We start from the raw sequence: 18,256 nt of genomic DNA on the forward strand, positions 1-18,256 counted from the left end.
GGGAGACAGACGCGAGTATAAGGGAGGAGAGGCCCCAGCTTAACATCCTGCCTCACCCCTCTGGGAAAGAATGTCAGATACACTTGTACAGCCTGGTGTGTGGTCTTGGGGAGACCACAGAGAAGGGACAGTAAACAGAAGGGAGTCGTGTCCTGTTGCCGTCCTCCTGGTCATGCCCACAGCGGGCAGGGGGCAGGGAGGGCAGCATATGTGGACTTTCAGGCAATGATCAGGTGCAGCGGCTCCCCGTGATGCTAGGAGCGAGGCCTGGAAGCCCTTGAGGAATGTGCTGCAGGAGGACTGGGTCACACACATATCACTTCTGTGTGCAACCACTGGCAGGTGTTCACTCTACCCCTTCCCCTCCCTTGATGTCGGGCTGTCCTGTGACTTGTTTGGGCCACTGGGAGACGAGTGTAACACTAGCAGAAGCTTTAAATGTGCTGGTGTGGTAGGGCTTCACCTGGGTGTCGACTAGTCCAGAATGCAGAGAAGTGTGGAGCAGAGGTGAACAGGACCCACAGTCTGAAGCAGAGCCGCCCCAGCTGACCTGCAGGCCTTTGAATAAGAAACAAATGGGATTGCCATCTGAGACTTTTGGGTTGTTTGTTATGAAGCAAGGTCAAGAGCAAATCCGAGAATACGAGTTCATTTGTGAATGATAGAAATTACATACAAATAGTGACTTAAATCAAAAAGGTTTTATTCTCTCACATAAAAAGTCCAGAGGTAGGCCAGTCAGGGAGTCACCCAGACCCAAGATCCTTCCGACTTTCTGATCGATCCTTTCCAAAGTGTGGTCCTCATCTTCGTGGTCCAGAGTGGGGTAGATGCTCAAGATCCAGCTATCATGTCCACATTCCAGCCAGCAGGAAGGAGGAAGGAGGGAGAGAGAAGAGCACACCCCATCCCTTTAAGGAGACTTCTTAGAAGTTTCACACCAGAAGTAATTTGCAAAATATTTAACAGCATGGATTTCAGTTAATCAGAATGGATGCCAGATGTAAACAACAGGTACATTTGTGCCTGTGCATATGGGTTAAATATCAACCCTGATCATACCTTTTTACTTACAAATCTCATTGGCCAGATCTTAGTCGCATGACCCCAACTAGCTGCAAGGAAGGCTGGGAAATAGAATCTTTATTCCAAACAGCTCTGGGCCCAAATACAAATTAGAGACTCCACTGCCCACTGAAGAGAGGACATGGACAGTGGGACAGCTAACATCTCTGCCACTCTGTGGAAAGCACTTAGCAGAGCTCTTGGTACAGGTCCACAAGCCCTTTCCGCAATTTGAAAAAGAATCTTCCAAATTTTTTCTAAAAACAAGTCTTTTTCATAAATCGTTAGTTGGCAAAATTTGACCTGAAGTGTCTATTTATCCCACCTATTAGGAATATTCATACATTTGCTGATCCCTCTAGGATATTTACGTGTGTGTGACACACACACATACACACACACTGTACAGTATTACCTATAAAATCTAAAAAAGTTTGAATTTGAAACACCTTTGGCCTCGGGATTTTGGGTAAATAGAGTGATCTTACATCCATCCCAGTTTGCTTGGAACACTGGTTTAAACTTGCGGTCCTGGTGAAATTATTAATAGCTCTCCCACCTTTTGCTTTCAGAATTGCCCAGTTTGGGTGATAAATTACGTGATCAACCTGTGGATAAGAGATTGTGAACCTATACAATCTAACCTCTAAATAAATGGCGGCAGTTCCTACTGCTCGCAGGGAGAGCCCCCGCAGTGCCTATTTATGAATAGAAATATGCTAAAATGTTTTTTCAAGTTCCTCATAGCCAAGCAGTACCCTCCTATCCATTTGGCTCCATTCTTCATGAATTGGGTTCTAGGATAGTGTGGCAGCTGGGTTCCCAACCAGCTGCCTTTCAGTGAGCACTAAATCAAGGCGGTTTTACTGAGTCAGAAAAATGACTAGCACATTCTGAACCCTGACAGTCCTTTCTTTCTTCATTTCTGGTGAATTTAAAAATAGGTCTGGAGGGGGCTGGCCCCGTGGCCGAGCGGTTAAGTTCGCGCGCTCCGCTGCAGGCGGCCCAGTGTTTCGTTGGTTCGAATCCTGGGCGCGGACATGACACTGCTCGTCAAACCACGCTGAGGCAGCATCCCACATGCCACAACTAGAAGGACCCACATCGAAGAATATACAACTATGTACCGGGGGGCTTTGGGGAGAAAAAGGAAAAAATAAAATCTTTAAAAAAAAAATAAAAAAAAAAAATAAAAATAGGTCTGGAGATGGCCCTTTGCAGCAGAATTCCACAGGCATGATATCTCCTTCCACAGTAGAGATGTAAGGAAAACAGCTGACTGCAGAGGCCTTTTCTTGATTTTATTAATTATCTTCCAAGATCTCAACTCCTACGTGACAGGTGCCGGAGTTTGTCTGAGCAGGGCCAGCCCTGGGCAATACTGTTGTCCTCTTCCTGCTTCGTTCCCTCAGCATCCCTGCTCCACTTACCCTCTCGGCTTTCCCGCTGCGAGGCACAGCCTTAGTGCATCCCAAACCTGGCTCATCTTCACTCGAATCTGGAGTGTGTGTGAAAACACAGATTGCTGAGTCCCGCCCTGGGATGGTGATTAGGAGTCTGGGTTCAGGCCCAGGAATCTGTATTTTTAACTCTTCCCTTGGCGATTCTGAAGAGCAGCCCAGTTTAACAAACACTAGCATAGCGCCATGAGCAAAGACTTTGGAAGCAGACAAAGCTGAGATCAAATTTAACTTCTGCCACTGTGGCCAGGGGCCGTTACTAAGCTTCTCTGAGTCTCAATTTGCCCATCTGTACGATGTGAAACAAATAAAATAATGTATTTTAAATTAAAATTTTTTCTCAGATCAAAATTCTTTATTCTTCTTCTCAAATCTAAAATCAGATAGTCTCCAGGCAGTTCATTAACCCAGGGGGAGAATCAAGGATAAGAACCACGTTGCTAAAAAGAACAAGCCCATACAAGCCTCCACCCTATCCTATCCTCCACTCTACTTGCTCCACCCCCATCACATCTGGGAGAGCAAAGGGCAGAGGTCATGACCTCAAGGCTCTCCAGCAGCTAGCTGAGGCCTGATACTGGGGCCCCGTATGAGTTGAGGGAATTCAGGGTGGATGAAGCCCTGACTGGCAGGCAGAAGATCCTGAGGTCTGTCAGTGGGCCATAGGTTCAGGGACACGAGGTGTCCCAGGGGTCTGAGTGAGGGTTGGTGGCCAGCTGCTGCTGTACCAGGAATGACTGGGCATGGGTGGGCACTTGTTGTACCCCAGCTCACTGCTACAGGGCTATGCTTATATTGAACCAGGCACTAATGATCTTTAAGATCCTAGAACTGTAATGGGCACATGATAAAAAACTCAATAAATTTTATCAGTTCCACCAAGACCTGCATTACAATAAGGTAGAATTGACTAATAGGACAGTTGTGGGTTACTTTTCCAAAGAGATCATCATTTTAACGGGGAAAGACAGAGTGTTAAGACTAAGAATACTTCTCTAGCATAGACCATCAGTGGAAACATTTGGAGGGAACAGGAGAGGTCTTCCAGCCCCTACAAACTATGCTTGCAAGAATTTCTTATCTCAATAGAAAATTTAAAAACCCTTCACTCCTCCCTTATCCCTCCTTGCAATAATCCTTTGCCCCCCCCATCTTTTAAAACTCAGATTGGACTGAGTCTGTCGTGCCAAAACTATGGGTTAATCATAGTTTACATGTGGTAGACTGACAGCCTGTGGAGGAGAGGCTGATTGGTTCGGTCTGTTTCTTTTTGCTGTGATCATAATGTGGTCCTTATATGATATTGACTCAACTGTCATTGGCTTGGGGCAGGGAGGATAGCATGCAGTGGTGAGCTGCAAATCATTGATACTGGCTTTGGGAGGCTTTCTCAATGGCTACAGCTGTACTCCGCATCCTCCAAAGTCCTTACCCCACACCCATGCCATGAAGCCTCAGGTGGAGGAGATGCTCGGGTGAAGGCGGTAGAAAGAGCACTTCTTGGCATGAATACTGAAAGGATTTCTCCAGACGTGTGGTAACAACAGAAGTAGTTTTGTCTATGCTCAGCAGGCAGTATGCAGTCAACAAGTATTTGTTGATTACTTGCTTGATTTTGTGTTTTCGTTTTCCCAATTTCCTCGAAAATCTTTAGGAATCTAGTTCTTGGTCGTGGAAGAGGTATGGCAGGGAAGAGGTGAGCTGCGGAATTAGATAATATTTTATAGTTTGACTTTTATATTTCTGCTATATTGTGTGGCAATATGGCTTCATGAGAGAGGATGGTCTTTAGAGTTTGATGGACTTGGCTTCAGACCTTCATGGTGCTGTTAGTCAGGATAAGCTAAACTCTCACCGGATTAACACAGGGAAGGTTTATTTCATCCAAGTCATAGTTCAGTGTAGGTGGCAGCGGGCAGGGTGAAGGGTGCTCTGCTCCATGTAATCATTCAGGGACCAAGCTCTCCCCATCTTCATCACATGGCTTCGTGGTGCCCTGGGTCATCCAGATAGGGATGATGGAAAAGGGGATGACGGATCGAGGTTTTTATGGATCAGGCCTGAAAGTGACAAAAATCACTTCTGTGCCCGTTTCATTGCCAGAACTCAGTGACATGGCCAGCCTCAAAGCAAGAGGGCTGGAAAATGTAGTTTAACATGTGCCTAGAAAGAAAATGAGAAAATGGACACTAATGAGTAATAGAAGGCTCTGTCACAACATTTATCAGCTGTGTAACCTTGGGCAAATGACTTAAACTCTCTCAACCTTAGTTTCCTCATCTGTACCATGGGAATGATACACATGTAGTGGGACTGTTGTAAGACTTAAAGGATGCAATATACATAACATGCTTGATTATGTTAGGACACAGTATGTCCTTCCGTTTTAGATATACAAATGAGCACTTTTTTCCTTCCTCTGGGAAACCCCAAATACTGACTAGCTGAAAGTTGGCCCTCTACAAACTTTCTGTCTAGTTAGGGGAACATGGATTAATATATATTGCTCCTTGTCACCTGGAGATGGAGGGTTCAGTTTGGGTGTTCTCCTCTCGGGCAAGTGGTGAGGTGGTCCCGGAATCCCTGGGAAGTTGGTCTTAAGGTCTTTTTTGGGGCACGTGTTAAGGGTTTGCTGGACTATGACCTTAATAGCCAGGAGCAGCTGTTCTCAAGTTACCTGGAGGAAAGAACCACAAGAACATGGCTTCCATAGGAGCTCCAAGTATTTGTGATGATATAGGTAAAAGTGTTCTGATCAAAGAGTAGACTGTTGAAAAGATTTTGGAAAAATCTTTTCTGCTCTTGAAATCTTTAAGGAAAGGTCAGTTTTTACCTTTTGCAGTTACTCAGCATATCTCAGTTTAGGGTCAGAAGAATAGGCTCTTGCTTCTGGGGCCGCCTTCCTCTCTCCTGTCCTCTCTCAGAGTGGTCCTTTTCTCCTTCCTCCTGGAAACAAGGTGTCTAAGGCTTTGTGCCTGAGTTGACCCACCCCAGAGCTATCCTTGGAGGCCTTCTTTAGAGGAACACCCACACCACCTAGTCTCCTGGCTAGGTTCCAGAACATTCTTGACCAGTCATACCCTCTTGACCAGACATACTCAATGAGGGACAAGAGGGTCAATGTACAAGGTGCAATGGAGGAGGAGAACAGCAGAGTGTAGTCATGGGAAGTGGGTTATAGATAAAATGCCCTTGTTTCTAAAGATGGAGTAAGGCCCCGGGTGCTCTGCCCTCCAGTGCTTCCACTGTAGGTGGTTTTGGCAGGGCATGGAGCTGTACCAGAGCTCGGAGCCAAGAGACGAGAAAGGGAGAAGGCTTGGCGGCCAGATGCTTTCTCTTCCTCTGACTTCTGTTGGCTCACTTAGAAGCAACATGGAACTTAGACTATGCTCCTTCCTCTGAATGGTTTCCAGTCACATCCCTCCCCAACCCCAACTGGAGGCCACTCTATTTTTAAATTTCTCTTGGGAAGTAGATTCCAAAGATTCCCTAAGTATTCCCATCAGGGCAGCCTCTGATTTCCAGTAAATCCAGGGTCACATAGTTTTCTATATTCTTTAGCATTCAGTTTGCATAAATTAGCATGCCACCAAATCCTGGACTCTGAGTCAAAGCAACCCAGGGACTTAATGCAAATGGGCTCCAGCTTTTGTGTCCCTGGGAGATGGCTGAGGAAGGCAGTCTCAGCCTTGGAGAGAGGCAGCCGTGACATGTGAGCAAGAGGTCCCATCATCTGCTTGGCTGGCAGATCCCCACCCTGGGCACAATGAGAACTCTATCGGGAGTCCTCTGTTTTCTGGAGCCTGAAGCTTCACCCTTGATGTGTTGGCACCTATGAGAGGGGATTTGAGTCATGTGGTGGGTGTGGGGGGTTGGGTTCAGTGGCACAGGAGCTGGATGAGGAGGGATCCTCAGACCTGAATAAAGGTCAGAAAGGAGCGAAGCTGGGAGCAGGGGTGGAAGGAGGGAGGACAAAGAGTTTCCCTGAAGACTGAGACAGCCCATGGAGAGGGCAGCCCTGGGGTAGGGAAAGGACAGAGGGGAGAGGTAAGAAGGAGCAAGAGTGGGCAGGAAGTACAGGCGAGTTGGTGGGCAAGCACTGAATGGCCAGTTAGAATGGAGAGTGGGCACGTGTTATCTAGGGAGCTAGTGACCAAAGTTAGAGAGTGTGTCACCAGGTGAGTCCCCGGGGGCCACTCCTTTCCTCTCTTGCCAGGTGTTAGGCTGGGGTTTCTTGCTGGGGCCTAGAAAGTCATCTCTTGGGCTGGCCCCGTGGCTGAGTGGTTAAGGTTGCGCGCTCCGCTGCAGGCGGCCCAGTGTTTCGTTGGTTCGGATCCTGGGCTCGGACATGGCACTGCTCGTCAAACCACGCTGAGGCGGCGTCCCACATACCACAACTAGAAGGACCCACAACGAAGAATACGCAACTATGTACCGGGGGAGCTTTGGGGAGAAAAAAGGAAAAGAATAAAATCTTTAAAAAAAAAAAAAAAAAGAAAGTCATCTCTTGGGTGTGTCCAGGGACTATCTGAGGTGTCACAGCCTGAAAGTGCAGATAGATTTTAAAGTGGGATGGGGCTTTGGGTTGTTTCTCCGAGAAGAAGGAACAGGCCACTCCGCCCACGCATGCAGCTCCTTCCTCCAATGGCCAGGCTCTCCTGAGCCTGAGTGAAAGGCGCTGCCTGTGGCAGAGGAGTAGAAGGAAATGGAGTGGTCCCCATAGCCGGGGGAGAGACGGTGCCCAGCATTCTAAGCCACAGTTTATTGACTGCTGGCTATAGGCTGGCTACTGGCCACAGTGGAGGGTCAGATAACTTCTAAGGCCATGCTCTCTGTGAAGTCAGCCCACGGTCAGGAATGTCGGCTCCAGCGTCAGAACCCTTGGGTTTTAATCCTGGCTCCATCACTGAGGGCCTTGGGTAAGTTATTTGAAGTCGTCTGTGCCTCAGTTTCTTCATCTGTAAAATGGGAATAATAATGCCTACTTCCTAGAGTTGTGGAGATAGAACTAAACACAATAACCTCTACAGAGTTGTTAGAACAGAGGCTGCCAGAGAGGAAGTACTGAATTGATACTACCATGATTGCATGTGGCAGCCCCAAATACAGTGCAATGGCAAGACTGGAGAACTTGGAGAGAAACACAGCGTGGGCTCCCAGTTTGTTGGCTCTGTGCTCAGTGTGGCAGCTGCTCTTAGAGTTTGAGCTGATGCAGCCACAGGGGCAGGCCGTGTGGACGAGGGCCAGACGTGGGCACTGGCCAACCACAGTCTGGGAAATGACACTGTTGGCTGATAATGTTTCCCTTTTTTTCTCCCCAGGAGGGGCGTACAAAGGAAAAGAAATTGCTCCCTTATTTGTTTGGCAGGAAGAAACACATGGGCTGGGGGGAGGGGCTCCAGCAAGAAGAAAGGCATAGGAGCCTTCATGATTTGTTTCTATCACACCCAATAGGGGGCCCTTGGGGAGGGTCTGTTAGTCTGGCATCTGTGGGCAAGGAGGGACTAAAAATCATTAGTGGTGTCTCTCCATGTCCTGGGCCTCCCCTCTGTTAGAGCTGGCGGAGGCTGCTGGAAGGAGGGGAGCAGGGGACGTTGGGAAGGATGGAGTGTGCCTGGATGCGAGGAATGACAGGTGGACGACTGCAGGTCTTTATAACAAGCATTTATGGAGCCCGTAGTATGTGCCAAGCTCTGCGCTACACCTGGGGACCCAGAAACAATAAGACATGGCTGTTCCGCTAAAGGAGGCTACAAGCTATACCAATTAAAACAATTATTTCAGTCCTCCACAGATGCCATTTCTCCCCCTGCCCCGGGCACACAGACGGCCTTGGGGTCTCTCACTCTTGGCTCAAGGTGACTTCCCTGACAGCAATCCCATGTCACACTCTCAGCTTATCACTGATTTGCAGAGCTGCTATCTTGTGGCTCAAAGCACTGAGCTGGTGGACCACAAAAAGTTCTGAGAGGCTTCTTAGCGGGGTGTTCTGTGCATCGTTAACTATTCAGAGCCCAGAGCCACGTGCCAGGTGCCTGCGTTTCCTCCAGCCCTTGGTCTTCCCTCAAGATCCAGCCCCTGATGCTGTGGGATGTCTGACGGCCCAGCCTGGGATCCGCACTCTGGGCCCTGGCCTCCTCCTGTTTGGAGTTGTTATCAGAGGAAACAGACTTTAACATAACAAAGTCCTTGTCTCTTGGGCCTGCCCATAGAGTTGTATCTTTTTGCCCTTTGTCACCTCAGATTCATCCTCAGCCTAACTTCCATCACCATTAGCCTAATTCACCATCCCAGGATGCCCAGAAAATTTCAAAACTGGCCCGTAGGCTGCTATTTGGCGTTAGAGTTCAGAGACATCTTCGACTTCAGGATCAAAAAGGAGCTACTTATGTCTGGGGCGCAGTAAGATGGTTGGAGGGGGGCTGGTTGCACTGATCCCAACCTGCTCCAGCCACAAGTCCCCTCATCCATCTCTAAGCCTGGGACCCAGGCCAGGGCTGGGCCAGGCCTCTCTGGGCACAGAAGCCTGCCAGCATTGGTTTCACTCCTTGACAGAGAGGCCAAAAGGACATTGCAATGTTGAGGCAATGAACATGAAAGACAAGCAAGTGGCTTTAGTGCCGGGAAGTCAGAAATGGAAGGTCAGTGATGGCATTCTTTGAGACTCACTGTAGACTATGTTCTGTGCTCTGCTAGCCAGAACTCTACTATTTACTTGAAGTAGGACCTTGGGAAAATCCCTCTCTTCTATAGACCTCAACTTCCTCATATGTAAAGTGCATCTGGGATTAGTCAAGAACCTTTGGGCCTGACATGCCATGATTCTGGATGTCCCAGTAATCTGTCGCCCAGAGGACAGAGAGCTTGAAGATATGTGGGGAGAGATGGGGAGGAAGAAAAGCCCAGTGGGAGTCCTGGTGAGTTTAGTTAACTGAAAGGGAGGAGGAAGAAAAGGGAATAAGAAAGTAAAGTGAAAAGAGGGAAGACCCTAAGCGGGGAAGATAAGGAGAGAGAAAGTGTGAAAGAGACGGGTGGCCACCACAATTACTTCAGGGCTCCTCAGATACATCCTAGCCATGTTTACTTTGTTAGGATGGGGGTGGGGGGTGGGGAATTTTCTTTTCCAAAGAGGGCCATGATAATGCTGCCACCCCATGCTCTTTCACAATGTGATCTTGCCATTTCCCTGTCAAGCCGTCGAGTCTAGTTCCTTTCCCTTTAAAGGTGGGCTGGCCTTATGACCTGCTTTTAACCATAGAATGTGGTAGAAGTTATACTGGGTGACTTCTGAGGCTCAGTCAGAAGCAGTTTCCACTCGGTTATGTTGGGATACTTGCTCTGAGAGAAGCCAATCTGACTCTCTGAGGCTCTCATGCTGGAGAGGCCACAAGTAGGCATTCCTGTTGATAATCCCAGCTGAATCCCCATTCTAGCCGTTTCCCTCAAGGCACCAGACATGTGAATCAGACTCCTGATCAACCTCACTTGTTACCACGAGGAGCAGAAGAATTGCCCAGCTGAGCCCTGTCCAAATTCCTGATTTAGAGGAATCTATGAGATATAAGAAAATGACTGCTTTTTTTTTTTTTTTTTTTTTTTTTTTGCTGAGGAAGATTTGCCCTGAGCTAACATCTGTGCCAATCTTCCTTTATTTTGTACGTGGGTCACATGGCTGACGAGTGGTGTAGGTCTGCACCTTGGATCTGAACCTGTGAACTTGGGCCACCAAAGCAGACCGTGTCGAACTTAATGACTATGCCACGGGGCTGCCCCCAAATGACTCTTCTGTTTTAAGTCATAAAGTTTTGGTTTGTTATAAAGCAAAAGGTACTGGAAGAGGGTGACAGGAAAGGTTTAAAAATATAAGCCCCCTTGCATGGAAAAATGCTTACAAATGTATAAACAAGACTTAAGATTTCAGAGATGTATGAGATTTCAAAATTAATTTGGAAGCCAACTTTTAATCTTGCCTATTAAGGACATTACAACAAAACTACCATTTTTCTATAGGGCACCATATTATATGTTTTAAAAGTCTATTTTACCATGAAAAGGAGAGAAAAGACACTACATCCCACCAGAATGGCTAAAATGAAAGAGATAAGCAATATCAAATGTTGACAATGACGTGGAACAGCTAGAACTCGCATACATTCCTGGTGGAAGTATAAAATAGCACAGCCACTCTGGAAAATAGCTTGACAGTATCATCTAAAGCTGAATATGTGCATATATTCAATTCCTTTCCTAAGTATGTGCCCAACAGAAATTTATGTCTATATTTACCAAAAGATCTGTATCTAAGTGTCCATAGCAGCACTATTCTTAATAGCCCCAAACTGGAAATGACCCAAAAGCCCAGCAGCAGCAGAATGAATAAATAAATTGTAGTATACTCACATAATGGAATACCACATAGCAATGAGAATGAATGAATTATTGCAGGAAAAATCATGGACAAGTCTCGTAAATACAATGTTGAGGGAAAGAAACCAGTCAAAGAATACATACTATGTGATTCCATTTACATAAAATTGAAAAGCAAGCAAAATTAATCTTTCGTGTTAGAAGTTAGGATAGCGGTTACCTTTTAGTAACTGAAAGGGGGACTTCTAGGGGTGGGGTGATGTTCTGATTCTTCGCCAGATGCTAGTTACACGGGGTTGCTCATTTTGGGAATGTCGTCGAGTGGTATCCTTACCACTTGTGAGCTTTTCTGTATGTATGTGATACTTCAAAATAAAACATTTAAAAACAGGAGGAAGGATGGGTCTTTAAGAGACAAATTTAGGGCTTCCCTTGCCCTTTTGCTCCTGGAGAACCCAGCTCTGCATACCTCTCATTCCTGGATTCCACGTCCCATTTGCAGTAACGAAGACCATGGGGCTCAGGGAGGTTATGCAGCATTCTGAGTCTCTCCTCTGTGTCGTGGCCTCATCTCTCCTTCCAGCCTCATTTCCCACCATACTCTCATCCCTCTCCCCACTTGCCACACCCCCTCTATCCCCTAGGCACATTATACCTGGGCACGCTGCACTTGTCCTCCAACTCATTCTCTTTCTCCATCATGCCACTCCCTCTGCCAGGAGTGCTCAACCTGTCATCTCTCTGCTCAGACCTCCCCTTCTCTAGGATGCCTCTTTCTATGTACAGCCAAGGCCACCACTACACTATGATTTGTCTTACTGGGGTGTGTGTGCCCGCGCATGTGGACGTCTTCATGGTCCTTGATCTCCTATCTTGCCCCTAGTAGGTGCTCAACAATTGTTTCTCAAGTGACTTTCAGGCTGCAGAGGGACCCTGACACTAACTCCACCCCACTCCTGTTCTCGGTGGTTACTCATTGTCCCCTTGAGTTAGAATCTCCAGCCTCCCAGGGGACCTTTCTTGCAGCCGCTCCCCATTCTGCGACTCCAGTGCAGGGGCATGGATCCATGCAGCTTGGATGAGGCACATTCTCGTTACCAAGACCCCCTCACCTCCTTCATCTCAGACCTCTGGCATTAGGCTAATTGTGGGGTGACAAAGGGTGACTGGGACATCCTCAGTCCTGGCTCCCCTCATTCAAGCGCCAACCTGCAGTACTAGGATGTGGCCACAAGGGGCTCTCCGGGGCGACTCTTTGCCCAGTAGAGGAGGGCTCTGTGGGAACTTGTCCTCCCCAGATGAACAGGGAAAAACTCAGGGGTCTCTCCTCTCCAAGATCTCCGAGTGCTGAAGCCCAACAGCCCCCCTTGGCTGCCTTATCCTGATTTTTTCCCCTTTAGTCATCTAGAAGCTGTCGTTTTATATCTTAACACATTCCTCCTTGCTTTCCCATGAGTCTCTCTTCTTGTCACCCCCATTACTGACCAACAGTCACCACAGGGGGAGGACATCTCCACTTTTATCAGTTCCACCTCTTTTAGATGAGTGCCAGGCGTAAATCACAAGCTCCTTGTCTTTCAGGATGTGGGATGGAAAATTTTCTGTTCCATCTCTTCAACATCTCTTGACTCGGCCACCTTCTGTCTCCCTACTGTCACCCAGGTTCGGGGCTCCCCATCTATGGCCAGGATTAATGCAACGGCTTTCTGGAGGATCCCCTTTCTCTAGACAGCCCCTGCCCATCAACTTTCCACCCTGAAGCCAAGGAGATCTTCCTCCCATCAGATGCTGGCCTTCAGTGGCTCCCCAAGTCCCAGACGTTCACAGAGTGCCCCACGCCCCCTAAGATCCAGTTGCCTGATTCTCCAGCCTCATGTCCCTCCTCTCCACTTGCCCTTCAAGCAGCAGTACTGAAATACTTGTAATTGCTCCACACACGTGATGTTTCAAGCCTTTGTACTTTGCACACGTTCTTTTCCGTGGCCTGATGCTTTCCCCACCCCTCCGTGGCACCTCCTCCACTTTACCCTTGTGCCCCATGCTTCCTCCACTCGGCAGAGCCCTGTTCATCCTTGAAACTGCCAATTCCTCCGTGAAGCCTTCCTTGACCCGCAACTCCATCCCGTGCCCCAGAACCCCTTGTCTGAATGGATCCTGTTCTCCGAACATGCGTCTCTCCTTGTATCTGTGACTCAGTGTTGTGATAATTACTCACACCTGTGCAGTTTCCTCCGCCTCTCTGCACCTCCGTGTGGGACCTGGGGCGGGTACGTGGTAGGCACTATGTGAAAGGTGTTGCACTGGGATTGCTCCCTTTTTGCACCACCAGCTCCCACCTTGAGCAAGTCCTTTCAACGCTCTGAACTCTCCCATTTGACGATCTGCAAAATGGAGAGGTGCAAGAATCAGAAGAGGGCACCTCCATGATAGAACTTTCTAAACAGCCAAGGGCTGTGCAAATGTTTTTATTGCACTTTCTTCTTCCAGACTCATGTTTACCTGCACTTGCCTGTGTGGAAATCATAAGATCAAAGGAATGTGATGTGATCTTTTTGTAATTTCCCCACCTTGGGTCCAGAGAAACGCTGGTCAACAGTAAACCATTAATTCTCTCTCCCTGCGGCCCCCAGACTTCTCTGAAGCTCTGGGTTAATGATTCTGAGGTTGTTTTCCTCACAGGGCCAATTTGTATCTAATCTTTGGCATGTTTCCTTCTTTCTTAAGAATAACTTGACTCACTCCAATAATTCCCCATGCTGGGGTCAGGAACCTCATTTTGCCAAAGGAAACAGTGGATGTGTGTAGGTCCTGGGCTGTCCTCCTCGACCAGTGCCCTACCCCATGCCCACTATTCGCTCTATTAACAGAAGGGAACTGTCCTCACCCGCCGTGATGAGGTCTGAGAAAGTCACAAACTGTGAAGGTACAAGCAACAAGGTTACTGTGACCCAACAGAAATAATCTCCCTCACGTGAGGCTTCAGGATTTGTTTTCAAAACCCCAGATGAAGAAAGTTCCTGAAGATTTGGTATGGAGTAACCATTCTGAGCCTGGATTTCAAAAGGTTAATTGGTGGCTGGGGGAGGATGGGCTGCAGAGAGAGGCATCCCCAGTCGGGAGTGGTCCCTGGAATTCTAGGCAGGAGGTCTGTTTATGGCTGCAGTGCAGGTCACACCAGAGGCTGGGGATAGAAGCCTGGGAGCCAGACACAGCTCAAGGGTGGTCTGGACGCTCTTGAGATAAGGCCAGCTCAGGGCTGTGAGCTCACTGGAGTTTGAAAACCAGCTCACAGTGGCTCACTACCAGGAGTCTCCCCAGCCCCCTCTCCCCCTCCCCTCAGTCCTGTAAATTTGCTCGTCTCTGTAGACTTTCGGAACACGGTGGTAAGAATGCTGATGTCTCAGGTTCTTGTGCTGGCCCTGTCTCCTTAGACTTGCTCACTTTGCCTCCTCCCCATGTCCCAGACAGGGCATTGCATAAAGTAGTGGGCTGGTGGCTCACTGTTCTGCAAAGGTCCCACTGTGTGACCCGAACAGTTACCTTCTCTGAGCCTCAGTGTTCTCATCTGTAAAATAAGGGTATAATTCCTTCCTTTCCTAATAGCCAAACAAAGGTTCATGTAATAATTTACTAAAATAAATGTAATTTAAGGAGACCAGGCCAGCCCTGGTGGTCTCGTGGTTGAGATTCGATGCTCTCTCTGCCACTGCCCAGGTTCATTTTCCAGTCAGGCAACCACGCAACTCATCTGTTGGCTGTCATACTGTGGCAGCTGCATGTTGCTATGATGCTGAAAGCTGTGCCATGGGTATTTCAAATACCAGCAGGGTCACCCATGGTGGACAGGTTTCAGCGGAGCTTCCAGACTAAGACAGGGCAAGAAGAAGCACATGGCCACTCACTTCTGAAAAATTGGCTGGGAAAACCCTATGAATACCATCGGAGCATTGTCTGATATAGCCCTGGAAGGTGAGAGGATGGCGCAAAAAGACCAGGCAGGGTTCTGCTCTGCTGTCCATGGGGTCGCTAGGAGTCAGAATCGACTCGACAACACTAACGACAACGACAAGACAGACTAGACTTTTCAGACATATGACTTATCACTTCTGTGCATATCTAAGAGTGGAAACATATGGGAAAGGCATTGGTTAAGGCATGTCTGAGGCAATAACTTCATCACAACTGCCACGGCAATTGTAGGACCATTCTGATTTCAGAGATATTAAAATGTGAAAAAAGTACAACACGTAAGTGCCCACCACCTTGCTTAAGAGAGAGAACAATTCCCAACAGCACTGAAAGGCTTCTGGTCACCTCCTTGATCTCGTGCCTCCCACCCTAGAGAAAACCACTGTCCTGAATTTAGTGTTGACTGTTGTTTATGTCGTACTCTATGCAATATACTGTTTTTGAACTGTTTTGTAAGTGGAATTCTATTCTATTCTGTGCCTGGTTTTTAAAAAGTGATGAGAAGTTTATCTATGCTAATGTGTGTAGCTGCCACTCATTTTTCACTATTGAATATTCCACTCTATTCATATCTTACTGTATTATCAATTCCGTTGATAGAAATTTGGGCTGTTTCCAGTGTTTTGCTATTAAATTATTTATGCTAGAAACATTCTCATGGTTGTCTCCTAGAACATGTGTTCCTCCAGGAATGAAGAACCTGGGAATGGAATTGCTAAGTCTGGACAAGAGTCTGCCCTCTTCTAATGGCCAACGAATGATCTTCCCTCCCCTGAATAGCCCAAGGGGATGTGAGGACCATTCTTGCTTTGCCTGTGGACCTTCAGGGGGAAGAAATGTTTATAAAAAGGACAGGGAGATGGCGCAGGTAGAGTTTCCCAGGCCATTGTCTGACTTTCAGCCACTTTTCTGGAACCAGCCAGAAAAAAGCTGCAACAAGATGGAGCAGTCCTGTTGGCTCTGCCGAGCAGAACGTGAGGTGAGGCTCCTCTTGACTGGACACTGGGGTCTCAGGCTGCAGCACAGTTGACATCACAAAATCCACTGTGTGGTCACCACTGGGCTGCGGGACATGGAAATTCAGACAAAATACAGCATGCCATTCTCAGATTGTATAGCTCTTTATTTAACCCGCAGTGAGGAAAGCTGAAATAGGCTCTCCAGGGGTGCTTCCCCGAACCCTGGTCCCTTCGCTGCTTGCAGCTCTGGGTCCTACTAATGGGCTTCAAATGTCACCGTCTCAACCATCTCAGATGTCACACTACCAATGATCTCCAGCCCCTGGCCACTCTCTGCTGTCTCTATGACGGTCTCCATGCTGTTCCTCTCCACGGTCTCAGTCAAGATGTTTACATCTTTGTCGGGTGGCGAGGCCACTGTTTTTGCAGTAAGATTGGCTTTGACATTCCTCAGGAAAGAGCTGATCCTGCTGGGTCTCTTGGTTGCGGAAACGGAACTAGCTGTAGATAAGCTCCTCCCTGATTTGTGAGACTCCTTTGTGATGGGAGCCCGGCTGATGCCTTTGTGCGGGGTGACACGCCTGCTGCGCCCCGGGCTGCTGCGGCCTTTTTCCATTCTGTCCTCTCTCGAGGCTCGACGGCTGGCTAAGGACCGGCTGGATGATTTTTGCGTTATCTTGTCCCCCGCTGCCTTGTGGCGGCTCTCAGCTGCCCTGCGGTGACGGGAATTCCTGGATGCTCTCTTCTCCCTTCTCTCCCTGTGTTCCCTTCTTCCCTGGAGGGCTTCATCACTGGCCTGGGATGCTGGCTGTTGACTTCCAGGCTGGTCACTCACAGGGTCTTCCCTTGGCAAGGTTGCGATGAGAGGTTCCTTGGCAGTCTTGCTGGTTGATTCTGCTCTTGCAATTGCCACCATGGTGCTGGCCTCTGGGGAGACGCCAGTGGACATGCTGGAAGTACCCTCAGAGGGCTTGTTTGCAGTACCTGCCGAGGCCATTTTAATGCTCTTTGGGGATATGTTGGTGGCGTCCGCCATGGCTATGCTGGTTTTGCTTCCCTCTGGACCCTTGGTGGCTGCCACTGCTGTGGCTGTGCCTAGCTGTTCTGGTGCAGCAGACTTAGTGACTGCCACGCTGAAATCGCCTGCTGTGGTGCCTGCTGCCATCTCTGCTGCTGCCGCTGCCTCTGTCATTGCCCCTGCTGCTGACTCTTTGTCAAGCTCCGTAGGTTTTGTGTTTGACGTGGCTACATCGGGCACGGTGGTGAGTCTGTGGGAGTCATGTTGGGTACTCTCTCCCCCAGCAAAAGCTGCAGAGGTGGCCCCAGCCACCTCCGAGACTACCTGGAGGCTCCTGATGCTGCTGCCCTGCTCCTCATCCCCTTTCCCTCGGAAATCCACCACTGCCGGGCTCCTGCTGTCCTCTTCCTCATGCATGCATATCATGTCCTCCCCTGGCATGACACAGGTAGGGCTGTTACTGTCCCCCGGTGGTCGCAGGAGCCCAATTAGCTTTTCCCAATAGGCAAAGAGTTCTTCCTGTGCATCCAGAGGGGGACACAGCTGCAGGTAGCAGGAACGGCCAGTGGCAAACTTCAGGCGCAGCTGTTGTTTCTCATGGTCGTGAATGGAGATCCTTACAAACTTCAAGGGAAGGAGCCTGGTGAGCTCTAAGGTCTTTGTAGCCTTGCGGCTTTTTCCCTTGGTGGCCTGGCCACGCCCGGCGTGCTCTTCACAGCCCGTGGCTGGTCGGGCCAGCAGCATGATGTCTGGTAGTGGGAGGGTGGGGCTGGTGGAGGCAATGCCCACAGTCACCATTCGGACACGGTTGTGCACATCGATCACTTCTCCCCTTCTGGTGATCTGAATAAAGTCGCTCTCAAATATGGGTGCGTACCTGAATATGTCATATTCTCCCTTGTGCAGTTGTCGCTGCAGTTTCCCCATGGCGGTATTGAACATGCCCACTCCGGAGTCACTCTGGGCCGTGTAATATGGTAGCAGTGACTCACTGGTCATGACTGTCTTTTATCATGACAGGCAGTGCTGGCGAGGCAGGTCTCTGGGCCTTTCCTTCCTTGGCCTCGTTGGCCGAAGAGGGACCAGCGGTGTTCTTGTGTCACAGAGGTGGCTCTACAGCAGGTCTCTCCACCCTACCCCACCCTTCTGGCCCCACCCTTTGCCTCAAAGCCTCCCAGAGGCAGGGGCTGGGGTGGGAGCTCAGATGATTGCTGTGGGGATGCCGTAGGGTGCCTGGACCCCAGACTGAATCTCTTCAGGTCTGTAGAGATGTACAGCCTCTGATTTTTTATCTCCCTAAGAGGCTGCTGTGAACTGCAGTCCTGGCGAGAGAAGTGACCACTTTCTTGGCCCAAACCCTCTGAGCAGCCATATTTATCCTCTGCTGCCCATTGTGACCTGTCACTGTCACATACCCC

General features: G+C 48.8%; 1 protein-coding gene across 1 annotated transcript; it reads right to left on the reverse strand.

The window, feature by feature from the left end:
- Positions 1 to 15,963: 15,963 nt before the first annotated feature.
- GARIN4 (golgi associated RAB2 interactor family member 4) lies at positions 15,964 to 18,243 on the reverse strand. Its single transcript, XM_070591374.1, has one exon. It carries the CDS (start codon positions 17,835 to 17,837, stop codon positions 16,077 to 16,079), a length of 1,761 nt encoding a protein of 586 aa, XP_070447475.1. The 5' UTR covers positions 17,838 to 18,243; the 3' UTR covers positions 15,964 to 16,076.
- Positions 18,244 to 18,256: the final 13 nt, after the last annotated feature.

This window comes from Equus przewalskii, chromosome 23 (assembly GCF_037783145.1).
Source record: "Equus przewalskii isolate Varuska chromosome 23, EquPr2, whole genome shotgun sequence".
Taxonomy (NCBI): domain Eukaryota; kingdom Metazoa; phylum Chordata; class Mammalia; order Perissodactyla; family Equidae; genus Equus; species Equus przewalskii.